The following is a 14677-nucleotide window of genomic DNA, read 5'->3' on the forward strand; positions in this document are numbered from 1 at the left end:
GGGGGGGGGAGGGGGGTTGGGGGGGGGGAAGGAATTTCCCTTTCCAGTGTTAGCAATGAGAACTGCAGAAAGGCCTCACCAGGTTGCTAGTCCCATTTTAGCTTAGTTATGAGGGCTGAGGATGGAGCCCTAAATAGGCTGTTCCTGGCCTATGAGTCCACGCCTAGGCTAGGGAGAGAAGTGATGGACAGCTTCAGAAAATCTCATTGGAACAGAAGAGGCAAGTCATTTCCTATAGCGGTGGTTCTCAGCCTGTGTGTATCAATTCCCAGAGGGTCACATACGCATATCGGATTATTGGGTATGAGATATTTACAGTATGATTCATAACAGTAGCAAAATTACAGTTATCAAGTAGCAAGTACCAATGGAACGATTTTATGGTTGGGGGATCGCCACAAGGTGAGGAACTGTATTAAAGAGTTACTGCCCTATAGGAAGAGGTAAGTTTCAATTCCGATTACCACCAAAGAAGAAAGAAGGTGTCTATGTGGGGAAGAGGTAGAGGCAAGGACAGGCAACCACAGCAGATGTCCTTTGCAACACATCTGTTAAGGCTCAGCTCAGTGACCCTCTTGGTACCTATCCCAGTCCCATCTCCTTATTGGGTGGGTTAGGTGTCTTTCTCCTGGCTCATGTTACATTTTGTCTGGATTGGTGCACCATGTTAATCTATGACTGTCTATTGTCTGTGACCTCTTTTTTTAAAAAAAATATTTATTATATTTTTTTCCATTTTACATACCAACTCCAGTTCCCCCTTCCTCCCCCTTCCCCCGCCTCCTCACCTCCCTCCCACTCTACCCCCATCCACTCCTCAGAGTGGGTAAGGCCTCCCATGGTAGTCAACAAAGTCTGGCATACCAAGCTGAAGGAGAGCCTAGCCCCTCCCCATTGTACTGAGGCTGAGCAAGGTATCCCAGCACAGGGAATGGGCTCCAAAAAGCCAGTTCATGCATCTGGGATAAGTCCTGATCCTACTGCCAGGGACCCCACAAACAGATCAAGCCACATAGCTGTCACCCACATTCAGCGGGCCTAGTTTGGTCCCATTTTGTGTGACCTCATTGACGATAGGTGTCATGGCTTAATTCTTGTTTTGCATACCCAGGCTTTCAGCAGATAATGTGAGGTCCAGAAATGTCTGCAATGAGGAGATGATCTGGAAGACTTGGCAAATCTTGTTATTAAGAAAGAAAAAGAGGGGCTGGAGAGATGGCTCAGTGGTTAAGAGCACTGACTGCTCTCTCAGAGGACCCAGGCTCTATTCCCAGCACCCACATGGCATCTCACACATGTCTGTAACTCCAGTTCCAGGGGATCTGGCACCCTCACACAGACATACATGCAGGCAAAACACCAATGAACATAAAATAAAAATAACAAATTGTAAAAAGAGACCAGCCAGGTCAGAGAGAGAAAGAGAAAGAACTCTCTGGACAGCACTCAGGGAGGTCCCTTCTGAAATGTAAGTTTTAAATGCTCATGTAACTAATGCCTGACAGTTATAGTTAGTATTGAAATGACTCATATCCAGTCTAGTCCTCTGTCAGCTACACTAACTGTCTCTGTTCCTTCTCTTCTTCCCTCTTCTCAGTCCTTAACAATGAACTGTCACAGCAGAGGGGTCATAGCTTTTCACTCAACAGTTGTTTGGAAGCCTAATTGTTGTTATTAATAATGTTATTATTAATTTATACAATTGTATTCCCTGGATGATCCCTGCCATTTACTAATTTTCTTTTTTATGTAATCCAGGCTACCCTCAAACTTGCTCCATAGGCAAGGATGGCTTTGAACTTCTGATCCTTTAGGCTTTACCTCTCAAGTGTTGGGATTGTAGACACATGCCTGAGTTATGTGGTGCTGGGGCCTTGTGTGTGCTTACTGAACTGTACGTTATTTATTCTCAAAAAGTTTTGTGTGTTATTATTTTATTTCCTTAACTTTATTACAAAGAGTTTAATTTGCAGCAACCTTCAACCTCAGATTTCAGCTTGCATAAATATTAGATGTTTGACTGAGGTACTTCTTACATATTTAGTGAGGATTTCAGCACATATCTATGTTACAATATACAGTTTTTATCACATATTTTAATCTGAAAAAGATAAGGTAAGGTGAACCCCCCAAGCCTTTCCTTTCTCTTCTATGTGGTTTATTCATATTCAACACTAATCTTATCTTGATTTTTAAAAAATACACTCTAGCCAGGCATGGTGGTGTAGGCCTCTAATCCCAGCACTTGGGAGGCTGAAGCAAGCGGATCTGTGTGTTCAAGGCTAGCCTGGTCTACATAGTGAGACCCTGCTAAACAGTAACAACAACCAAATACAATCTCCTTCCAAACACCCCCCCAACACACACACACACACACACACACACACACACACACACACACACACACACGCACACTCTCTGTGTATGGCTAGGGAGATAGCTCGATTGATAAAGCACTTGCCTTACAAAGTCTTAAGCTTTATCCCCAGACCTGGTTTTTGTTGTTGTTGTTGTTTTGGGTTTTTTGTTTTCTTTTCTTTTTCTTTCTTTGTAAATCCAGGGGAGACAGCTAGCACTTAAGGCCAGTACTGGGGGAGTATTAGATCCCTAAGGCTTACTGGTCAGCTGCCTAGTCTGCTGGATGAGTTCTAGGCCAGAGAGAGACCCTGACTAAAAAATAAATGAATAAATAAATGTGCCTGGAAACTAATACTCAAGGTTGTCTCTGCACTCCATGACCACACATATGAACATAAACATAAATACACATACAAAAACACATCACGGGGTTAAGGATTTAGCTCAGTGGTAGAGCGCTTGCCTAGCAAGTGCAAGGCCCTGGGTTGGATCCTCAGCTCCGGGGGGAAAAAATACATCACATATTTTCTCTTACTTCTATTGTTCTAAAAATCCTGCATCTATACTTTCTCTCTCTCTCTCTCTCTCTCTCTCTCTCTCTCTCTCTCTCTCTCTGTTATTGATACTGAGGATTTAACCTAGAGCCTTGCCCATGTTAGGCAGATGTTTTACTACCGAGTAACACCCCCATCCATTTATTTATACTGAGTCTTTCATTACGTGTTGTTCTGCTGACCTCAAAGTTGTAATTCTCATGCCTCAGTTTTCCAAGTAGTTTTAGATACAGGCATATTTTAACCTGTCTGATTGTATTTATATGTTATTGCATAGGTTTAGTAAAGAACATTTTCTTCTGGGTTCTAATATTAATACACAGTCACCTGTATTTATGCAAATTGTGCCCATATAGTAAATATATGGTATATACATGTGCATATATTTGTATATGATAACTTGTACATATTCTATGGTATCACACCTTCTGTCTTCAGTAAAAGACTTTTCTTACTATAGTAATACCAGTATAAGTGTCTCCCTTATTGTTCAGTGATGATTTTGGGTTAATGGTAGGCCCAGGGCCATGTTCCTATCTCTATCTCCACATGCCCCATAGTGACCTTTTCAGCAGCCACTGTGGTCAGAAGGCACTCTTGTCATAGGTTATTGCCTAGCCAACATGCATTACAGATGGCCTGCTGGTTGCAGGTACATTAATGGTTACCCATACCTCCTGGAGATCGGCGTCCAAAATCCCTCAAGATGAAGCTGGTACTGTAAAGGGCTCACAGTGACTGCCTTTAGGGAAACATAGCCATCTGTAGTCATATTCTGCCACCAGATGTGGTGTCCTCACCTACTAAAGGACAGGGCCAACTTGGGGACTCTTGGTCCCCGTGTTAAGCCTTTTTTCTGGACCTATGACAGAAGGTTTGCTCAGGTTGCCAGATACCTTCTGTTATCACTGAAGCTGATGCCTCAAATTTGCTATATAGTTGAAGCTGGCCTTGAACTTCTGATCTTCCTGCTTCTGTCTCCCAGGTGGTGGGATTGTGAGTGTATGCAATGGCCAGTTCTGTGTGGTGCTAGAGACGGAACCTTGGGTTTCATGCATGCCTGGCAACCACTCTATTAACTGAGCTACACTCTCAATCTTCTCATTATCTTTTATCAAAAACCAGATTTTTAAAAATTCTATTAATGTGTGTATATGCATTTTTGTGAGGGTGCCTGTGAAGGCCAGAAGGGAGGTTGTATCTCTTTGTGAGCCACTTGATATGAGTTCTGGGAACCAAACTCAGGTCCTCTGAAAGAGAAGTAAGCAATTTAAACTACTGAGTCATCTTTCTAGACCCCTGTCATTTTAAAAGAGGGAACACTCTAAATTTCTACCAACTCTACCACTGTTACAGTTTGGATATGAAATGTTTGTGTGAAGGGTCCTTGTGTTGGAGGCCAAGTCCTTAACTGACAGATCCAGTCAATTACCAAGGGACAATTGCATTATGAGGTCTTTGACCTAGTAGATGGATTAAGTCACTTGGTAGATGCATAATTCAATGGAGGTGGGTCCTACTTGGAGTCAAGTCTTTGGGGGCTAGATCTTATTCTGGGCCTCTCTCTCTGGCTTTCTGCTTCCTGACAGCCACAAAGTGTGCAAATGCGGCCACATTCTCTGCCCTCACGATTTTCTGCCTTGCCTCAGACCCAAAGCAATGGATCCAGCCAATCTCAGCCTGAATCCCCTGAAGCTGAGAGCGAACATAAATCTTTCCCGTTTAGGTTGTTTACACCAATTATTTTGTCACAGTGATGGCTATCTGTACAGCATACTTGATCTGATGTCATGAACATTGCACACCTTATCTCATCTTCTGAATTCTACATTCTTTAAGGCAAGATCTGTGTTGCATTTCTATGTATCATCCACCATGGCGGACTCTGTGTTGATACTCGTTAAAGAAAGGAATGATGGTGAATGAGTGAGTCATATCAATTTCCAGTTGGTGTCTGGATTCTATTTGGCTTATATGAAGTGAACCCTCAAAAGAGAAGCTGTTCAATTAGACTTCGTAAGGAAGGCTCTTCCAAGACTTCTCCTGTCCAATCCCATACTACTTCGAGACCCCACAGGTTTTCAACTGGTAATTAACACAAGGCTAGTGAATGATTTTTACTGGCTTATAAATTAACCCTTAAGTATTAAGGAAGCAATAAGCCAGCACTCCGCCATCAGCCATGCTTTCCTCTTTGTTTATACAAGCTGAGGACTTTGGCTGCTATTTTTCTCTTTGTCCTCCAAGCATGATCAGGAAAACAGTCACAGGAACTCATCAGAATGAAATGTGTAATAAGAAAAATGCACACATAAGATTATGTATTCCAAGATCTGTTTTGACTAATCCGATAAACTTGCAACAAGTTCTGCAAACAATGTATGCTTGCTTGGAAAAATAGAAAAAAAAAGTTTGGCAGATGGCGCTGCGGTTAAAGCCCCTGTCTAGTACTAAAGCCTGAAGACAAGAGTTGGATCCCTGGATCCCATATAAAGGTGTAATGAGAGAACTGTCTCTACAAAGTTGTCCTCTGACTTCAACGTAAGTGCTGTGTCACTGGGGCCCCACTCCACACAGTATGTGCACGAACACACACACACACACACACACACACACACACACACACACAAACACACAGTAAAAATTTAAAGGTCGGAACCAACACTGTTTGTGTCTATGAATGAAAATATAAGAGCATCAGCATTTAAAATGATCCTAAGAAAATTGCATTAAGTAAATATACCCTTGGCTTTAGAACCTGGAACTCAACAACGTCGGTAAACTGAGATGGGATGAGTTGGCAAGCACATCGATATTTATCTTGGAAAAAACAAAACAAAACAAAGAACTCTAACAGAGACCCTGGATGCCTAGGGGGGCGTGACACACATTTTTTGGGCAATTTGAATAAGGGGCTCGGTGCGTGCGCGCCATGCCTATTCTCGCTTCTGGCTCTTAGCACGCACGACTGGTTCCGGATTCCCGCACCGCGCACCGCACCGGGCCAGCGGCTGCGGGCAGGGAGGGCGCTTAGGGCTAGCGCTGATTGACCGGGCGCGCGGTCAGGTGACCCGAGGCGCCACGTTCTGGGAACCCGGCCCGCGGTGGCTTCCTAGACAGGGGCAGGGCCGACCCGGGAGCCGAGAGGGACTGATCTCTCCCGGAACAAAGTTGCAGGGCCGGGGGGCCGAGGGCGCGCAAGCGACGAGGCAGCGGGAGCGGGGTGCGGCTCCGACCTGCGGGATCCACGGCTACTGGGCTGGGCTATCCCTGCCAGAGACCCCAGCTTGGTTCCCCGGGTGGCGGGCTGACCAAGCAGCGCCCCACCCTCGCTCTCCAACAAAGGGGCCGGCGGCGGCGGGGGAGGACTGGGAGGAGGAGCCGGAGCCGCGAGCAGCTCTCGCGCACAAAGTTGTAGAGTCGCCCTTCCCCGGAGGAGGGGAGCGGGCAGCGCCGGGCGCGGGATTTCTCCCGCCCAGGGCCGAGGAGGAGCCCCAGGCTCCCCCAGCCGATCCTCAGACCTCGGCGAGTGGTGTTCCATTTCTTTCGGGTCATTCCTGCAGACGGAAAACTCCAGCGCGCGCCTTCCCCTGGTTAGCGTTTGGACTGTTTTGGTTTTGGCGGAACTGCCGGGCAGGAAGATTGCACAAGTCAGGGGGCGTTTCCAAACGGGTGTCAAGTTTTTTTTTTCCCCTCCTCTTTCGGATCTTGTCTGACTTTCCACGTTTCATTTTAAAAAAAAAAAAAAAAAAGGAAAAGGAAAACCAAAATCCTCGCATCGCCCAACGCAGGGTCCCGCACACCCGGCTTCCTGCGACCCGAACACGCCCAGAGGAGCCCTGGGGCCTCTGGGACTTGGCGAGCAGGTAAGCCCATGCATTATTGAGGCTCCGGGCTGTGTAATGTGACCGCAGTCCCCGAGGGAACGGGGCGGGGGCTGAGAGGAGGTGGGACCTTTCTGCGGTTCCTCCGCCTGGTCCAGAAATAGAAGCCATAGCCAACTTCTGCACTTTCCCTGGGAGCTCAGCGCCCCCATCCCGGGCGGGAGAGAGCTGGGATGAGAAGGTGGGAATCTGTACTTGTCGCCAAGGTCTCCAATTTCTCGAGCTGGTTCAGTGCTGTCGTCTGGTCCCATCCTCGAGAGGGTGTCGCCTGTCCGCTCATCGTCCTGAGCGGGCTAGCAGGGCTAGCCATCTCCAAGAGGGGACGTGGCCTCTTCGGAGAGCCTGTCACACACCTCCGGTCCCAGGAAGGCGGGGCCCGGGCGGTGTCCCGGAGGAGAGGGTGGGGAGGGCGGTTGTGCGGTCGGAGGGTTGGGGAGCGCTTCCCTGCTGGCCTCCAGGCTGGGGGCGTGCTCGACCTCTGTGTGGTTGCTGCTCCCGAGGGTGGGGCCCCAGTGTGGCGAGGTCGCCAGCTGCCGGCCCCAATTCTGGAGAGCCTGAAGGGATAGGGGGGTACTTCATTGGTGCGCAGTCCCGGTCGCCTGCTTTTCCGGACTCTTGGCATCCCTTACTGCAACTGACAAGGTAATTCATGCCCCTCTTTGGCCTGGGTCTGAGACTCTCTCTCTGCTTGCCCAAGGCCACTCACAAAACCAACAAAGAACTAATTGTAGGCTGTGCAACTTTTAGAAGGCACATTGTTCAAAGGGACTTTTCAAGTCCCTAGATTCCGACGGTGTGGCGTTCCAGGGTTGCTTTCAAGGGGGGAGGAGAAAACATGTGTGACCCCTGAGAGCCAGGGACTCGCCTTTTTTGAACCCTCCAATTAAACCTCCTGGCTGTAATTCCGGGCTGCATTCTCTGGGGTGTCCCCGAGGGAGCATCCCTCATCCTCCTAGTCTCCAGATCACTTAGAGGTCACCACTATCTAGAGAGGTGGGCTCTCCCAAGTGTTGCTTGAGAGGGTGCGCCTTGGCCAGAGCGCCCGAATTCCAGAAGAGACGGGATCGCCTGGATGACCAGGCAGCAGCCTCATCCATTCCGTTGGAACTTGCCCTGGGCCTCTGAAGTCAGGCTGGACCCTCGGGGTCTGGCTGCTGGTGGGCGCCAGGGACTCAGCTTGCGGGTAGCACTGGGGCCTGCCAGAGCTGGAGGAATTCGAAGCTCGTGGGTCGTTCTGCCCGAGGACAAGGCTGTGAGGGGCGAGGGCTATTCGCGCTGAAGTCATCTCCCGCCCCCTTCACTAGCATTTATGAGACCTTCGAGATAGTTCTTTAGCTCTCCTTTGGGTGTTCATCCAAAATTTATTGTGCCTGTAAACAGCATTAATCACAGTGGTATTAACCTTCCCTGGAGTGCTTCCTAGTGTGAATGGTAGTTCTTGGCACTCCGTGGTTTCCTTTACAAGTGGAATGGCAAACTTGTTTCCTCCTCTTCCCTTCCCACTATCTCCAGCATTCCCAGCTTTTGGTTACTAGCGAGCGAACAGTTTTTGCAAGATTTAACAGCTTTCCGCCACAGCTGCACAGCTGGTTGTATATTCCTTCACGATGACACTTTTTGAATGTTGTGTTAGTCTGTCGCTACTCAGGGCGTTCTGTGTGACAGAGAAACATCAGCCTTGAAGGAGGAACTGGTGCATGCAGGTGGATGGGTAGGTATCAGTAGGGAAACCTTTCGCTAAACTAACTTCACCGACTGTCATTTAGAGGGGAGAGACTGGACAGCCATTGTGTGGGGCTCCTAGCACAACCTCACGGTCATTCACCTCTTGTTTCTTCCTTATCTGTGTGGAGTGTGGTTTCTTCCATTCCATAGGTGTCTTTGGGACACATTGTTACTAAGGAAGCTTTGATTCTGTTCCCACAGCTAGTTATTGTAGCACTTTATTTATGTATTTTGAGACACATCTCATTATGTGGCCCAGGCTGGCCTTGAATTTCTTGCTTCATCCTCCGAAGTCGCTTGGGCTGTAGGTGTATACCACCACACCTGGCAGTTTGGAAGATAGTCTCCTTAAGCTTTCTTACTCAAACTGGAGCTCCTGGGACCTGAGTGGCAACAAGAGTTAGTTGCTGTGACATGTTTAAATGTCTGTCTTCTGTTAGGGTCTTCCCTGCCCATTCTTTCTTAGTTCCTTGATCTTTTTTTTTTTTTTTCTGTTACATTTTTGCAGTGTAGTACGGATTTGCATTATCAAGAAGAGAAGGTTGGGGAAATTATCCCAAGGGTAGTGGCAGAATCAAACATTAGAATGAAGAAGCATTATGCAAGTGAAAGGAAAGCCCATGTACAAGTTAACTTTTTTCTGGAAAAGAAATTGGCAGGGGGCATTGTTTTTTAAAGATGGCTCAGTGGTTAAGAGACAGTCCAGGCTCACTTTCTTTTTTGCCCTTTTCTGGCCTCCTTGGGCACAAGGTACACGCATAAGGCAGACATTCACACATAAATAAAAAAAAATACATTTTAAATATTTATCGTATGTGTGAGAGGAGCAAGCCCCATTGCACACACACACAGAGGTCAGCAGGCTTAGTGGCAGGTGCCTTTTTAATAGATTGGAGAAGTCTTTGAGGATCAAAACTAGTTGTAAAGGAGAGCCCTGGATTTGTCTCTCAAAGGAATTTGATTCCAGGAAAGGGAATTTTCCTTAGGCAACTGGGATTTTCCATAACAAAATGTCCAGATGTTCTCTGAGCAAGATTTTGGGTCTCTAAAATATCAAGATACACATACAAGTTTAGCAAGGCTTTCACAGTTTTGTACTTCAAGATAGGAATATAAAAATCTATGATTATATTCTTTGGCAGAAGTTTGTTTTTTTATGTTTTGGTTTCTTCAGTCTCATGTAGCCCAGGCTGGCCTAGCAGGGGGTGGTTTTGAACTCTCGATTCTCCTGCCGGGGTTACTGGTCTACTCCTGATAAAAACTGGTTGGCAAATGGCCAGGCTGCCAGCCTTTTTCTCTGGTCACTTTTGACTTTAATTTTGTTTGTTTGTTTTTGTAGTTCTGGGATCAAACCCAGAACCATGTGCATGCTGGGTAAGCACTCTATCACTGAATCACTAGGCTAGCTTGGGATTTTCTATGTAGCTCAGGCTAGCCTGGGATTTTAGGGACCCTTTTCCCACCTCTTTAGTGCTAGGGTTATAGCTGTGAGTCACCACATCCAGGTCTGTAAATTCTTCTTTTTTATTGGTTTGGTTTCTTGAGACAGGGTTTATCTGTTGTAGCCCTGACTGTCCTGGAATTCCCTTTGTAGACCAGGCTGGCCTACAGGGATCCACCTGCCTTTGCCTCCTGAGTGCTGAGATTAAAGGCATGTCCCACCACCACCTGGGTCTGTAAATTCTTAATAATCGTAAAATCATATAAACATTTAAAAAGTTTTTTTTTTATTGTCCCATAAAGTCTGGGAGACTGATGAACCAATCTATATATTGAGAGGAAATGGTTCTTAATGCTTTAACAATTTGCCAGTGTTCCTTTGCTTCAACTGCCTTAACTCCCTTTTTGCTATCATTAATGGACTCTACTCGCTTCCTGACTTGCTGAAAGAGAAGTTATTATGCTGCATAATGTTTATATTTATAAAATAAAGTAATACTGTATGCTACACTGTTTGAATGTTAAATAATAGAACACAATACTGTTATACAAATACGAAATTTAAAGTAACATTATAGTACGATTCATTCTTAGTTGAAAGAATTGAGGCTGCAGACATGGCTCATCAGTTCAGAGCACTTCTTACCCTTGCAGAGGCATCGGGTTCAGTTTCTAGCACCCACACTGGGTGGCTCACAACTACATTTAACTCCATTTCTAGGGAATGGAAACAGACATACATGTAGGCACTCACATGTGCACATAAAATAAAAATACTTTTAAAACAGAACCACTGAAGAAGCAAGTGGTTCATTTCTACCTAGAAAGAAACCCTAGTTCTGACATTGGTTTTCCATTTATTCATCTGTGCTTCGGGTCTCCCACGGCAGCTCAGACAGACCTGGTACTCACGTGATCATCTTACCTCAGGGCTTACAGACGCGAGCCTCCTTGTCTGCCTCTGACACTTTAATGTGTGGATTTGCATCCTTTTTCTGCAGATTACTGTGTGGGTGTCTTGAGTACGATAATCCTAACTAATGACTAATTTAATTGGCATTGGGGCACTCATGAAAGAGCCAGGAAAGGGACGGATGCTGTACTTCGAACTGAACTCTGCTCCTTTCTGGGAGTTGGAGCGGTATGGAATGGTACTCTGTGGCATTCTTGATGAATGGATGCTACTACTACAGGGGAGATCTTCAGTTCTTTAGAACCTAAAGATGTTTCTCACAGTTACTGAAGATTGGATTGTTTTATCTGAGTGGTACCTATGTGCAGCAGAGTTAGTGTGATGAGCCTTTCAGAATGAAGTCTTTATCAATGGGCAATATATGGCTATCTATATTTTTGTATACCTACAATACATACCATCCTTGACATGATCCATATTTCCAAATACTTTTGGTCCTTTTCCGTTATATGTATCAGAAGCAGCTTGCACTCAGCAAATCCAAATCACATTCATTATTTCTTCTTGTTTGTCCAATGCTAAAGTTTTCCTCCACCCAGTGGATAGTCCATCTACTTCCGTATTGCCCAGTGCCAACTGAGTCATTCAGCATCCTAGTGTTCTATATTTCTAATGCCCTGGCTGTTCCCAAGTCTTTATTTAATATCCTGTGTATACATTTCTTTCCCACCCCACGCCCCATCTAGTCTGTTGAGGCCACAATCACATATTGCCTGTAATATTAGTAATGTTATAATGGAAAGATTAGCATAATAGATACCCAGCTGCTCTTACTTTATAATATTTGCTTCCTCTGCTTGTGTGTATCTTTGTATATACGCACATACATTTCAATGTGCACATATAAATACACAGACATTGAAGATATTGTCAGACCTTGTTGTTAAATATTTCAGCATGTGTCTCCTACAATGGAAGATAATCTCCTCCCTAACAACACTATTAATTATTCCTGGAGTTTAACATTAGTATATTAAGAATGCCTAAAGTAAACGCTATAATGTTTTCTTTGAATATTCTGAATTCAAACCAGGATTGTATTTGGTGGTTAGATCTCCTTAATCTTGTTTAATCCATGGAGTTTCCGTTTCTGTAGGTAGTTTTGATTTGAGTGACATTGAGCACCCTCCCCCACCCCCGTGTGTGTGTGTGTGTGTGTGTGTGTGTGTGTGTGTGTGTGTGTTAATTTGGAGGCCAGAGACTGGCATAGTGAGTCTCTTTCCAATGTCTCCACCCTACTTTTTGAGACAGGATCTCACCCTGAACCTGGGGCTCACTGATTGGCTGTGATCTTCCTGTTTTTAACTCTTAGTGATGGTATTACAGGCACATGCCAAGCCACATACCTTCTTTTTTTTTTTTTTTTTATGTCTTTTAATATTGGCATGGGGGATTGGAGTCAGGTTCTCAAACTTGTGTGGCAAGCTCTCTACCCAGGGAGCCATGTTCTGTTCCCTAGTTCCTTCCTTTTGACACCCAGTTTGTCTGCCCCTGATAAGGCTCATGTCTGATATTCTGTCAGAGAAACTCTCTAGATGCTGTGCCGTGTTTTCCACTGTCTCACACGATGCCCCGTAGATTCTTTGTAATGTTTGTTCACTGGTCAAGGTTGGGATTATTTTCCCCTCACATAGTAGTGTGAAAACATTTCAAACACAGTGAAGAGCTAAAAAATTTCCCTTCAGCCTCTCCGTACTCATGACCTAAGTTTTCTAATGAGCACGCTGTTCTGACCTCCCGTAGTCCTCACTGATTCCCACACATCCGTCTGTCACTCTGGCCTACTGACAAGCCACCAGCGTCAACAGGCTTATGTCACTGCTCTGATGTCATAGGTATCAAAGCCTCTCTTGGAATCTCCGAGTGTTCCCACCTTCCTTCCTCACCTGTTCCCACAGAGATGCTTCCTCTTGTCTGTCTGCTGTCCCAAAGCAACTGATGGCAGCCCTCCCAATCCTCAGTGTTGTTTCTTCTTCACATACCAAGCTCTTCTTCTTCTTCTTCTTTTTTTTCCTACTTCCTGTTTTGACTAGTTAACTTCTCCTTGAAGGCTGGGCTTAAATGTCATTTCTGTAAGAAAGTCTTCTCAGTGGCCCTGGGCAGGACAGATTTGTTCACTTTTATACCTTTACTACTGTATGTTTCTCTTTTGTACGGTTGTTAGCTATCAGGGTTGTAATAAAGTAATTCATTATATAATGAATCGCTCAGTATCTGTGAGGCTTAGCGTATATAAGGCTCCTAGTGGACGAGGCTGTGTGAAATCCCCATGGCTGGGGTTCAGTGCCCTACATGGTAGATGGCTCAGTAAATTTTTACTGGTTACTGTATATAACCTGTATTAGAATATATGATGCTGGGAGATAGCTCAGTGGTTAAGGGGCTTATCTCCCAATCCCAGCACCCATGCAAATGCCTGGCAGATGCAGCAATCCTTCTGTATTGCCAGCATATGGAATGTGGATTCATGAGATCCCTAGTGTTCACCAAAAGGCCCTGCCTTCATGCCAAAGGTGGAGAGCATCAGTTGGCCTCCACTTGCACACAGGTACATGCATGCCCACCAGCCTTTCACATATGAACACCCAGAAGGAAAAAATAAGGAATATGTTCATGCATTTTTTGTCAATCCTTTCTCTTTTCCTTTTAGGTATTCATGCCAAGCTGGACCTCTATTTGGAGCTGACAGTTTGCAGAAGATTTGGGAAAGCCTTTGGATTACATTGAAACTCAGCCAAGATGGCCAAGTATGGGGACCTTGAAGCCAGGCCGGATGATGGGCAGAATGAATTCAGTGATATCATTAAGTCCAGATCTGGTGAGTAATCGAAGCTCTTGGGTTGGCTCTTTCTGCATAGACTGTGTGGAAGATGGATTTCTTGGCGTGTTTGGCATTGTTCTTGTGAGGCAGACTTCTCCCGAGAAACTCAAATCTGCCCAGTGACCGTTGCAAAGGTCTCTGCGTGGCCTATCTTACTTTCTCAGTCTTCTTTTGTTGCCTTGTGTGTAGAGCAGCATCACTGGAGAAAATGCTACTACCTACAGCCTAATGCTGCTCAGGTATGATGTCAGTAAGATGTGCCAACACAGTCGAACATGTTCCCTTATTTCCTGAAACAGGAAGGAATCACATGATGATAAGTGAATGCCATAGTGTCTGGAAGAAAGGCCTTGTGGTGGGGGTCCATTCCCCTAGGCCCACCTACTATGCTGCTCTTGGAGGCCACTGTGGGAATGTGACCTCGTTCCTTTTTGAAATGTCAACTTCTCAAGGCACAGTTTCCCTCTATCTGATCAAATCAGCTGGACTAAGACAGACGAATGGTTTTCATGTGAACATTTGGATTGGAGGTCTTTGGATGCCACCCCTCCCCCATCTTATTATTATATAACTGCTGCTTTTCAATTCTGGTTCCTCAAATGAATCAACTGGGGAGGTTTTTTTTTTTTTTACAAATGCAGATGTGTTGGCTCCATTCCAAATGTACTGAATGAAAATTTCTGAATTTTTAAAAAGCTTCAAACATGATTCTGAGACAGGCTCAAAGGGGAGATATTTTTGAGCAAGTAGGGCCTTCTGAGCTCTTCAAATTATGTCGAGCTCTGTCTTGGCTGTGAACATTGTCCTTTAGTAACTCCAACATTATGAACATTATATCTAGCATCACTCTTAAAAACAAAACAACAACAATTGGAACTCAAAGGTGATTTTTTTTTTTCCTGTGGGAAATGTCCTTGCATTA

General features: G+C 45.3%; 1 protein-coding gene across 3 annotated transcripts in view; it reads left to right on the forward strand.

Moving 5' to 3' along the window:
- Positions 1–6645: 6645 nt before the first annotated feature.
- Utrn (utrophin) overlaps positions 6646–14677 on the forward strand; it is a 495948-nt gene continuing 487916 nt past the window's right edge. Inside the window, exons 1-2 of one of the 3 annotated variants that reach the window (XM_036169031.1) lie at positions 6646–6778; positions 13585–13752. In XM_036169031.1, the coding sequence (XP_036024924.1) occupies positions 13674–13752 (79 nt within the window). In that variant the 5' untranslated portion in view covers positions 6646–6778; positions 13585–13673. Of the gene's footprint in view, positions 6779–6898; positions 6978–7247; positions 7439–13584; positions 13753–14677 lie in introns of those variants that run through there. The other 2 variants (XM_036169034.1, XM_036169032.1) reach the window with 2 other exon arrangements.

Source organism: Onychomys torridus, chromosome 19 (assembly GCF_903995425.1).
Source record: "Onychomys torridus chromosome 19, mOncTor1.1, whole genome shotgun sequence".
Taxonomy (NCBI): Eukaryota; Metazoa; Chordata; class Mammalia; order Rodentia; family Cricetidae; genus Onychomys; species Onychomys torridus.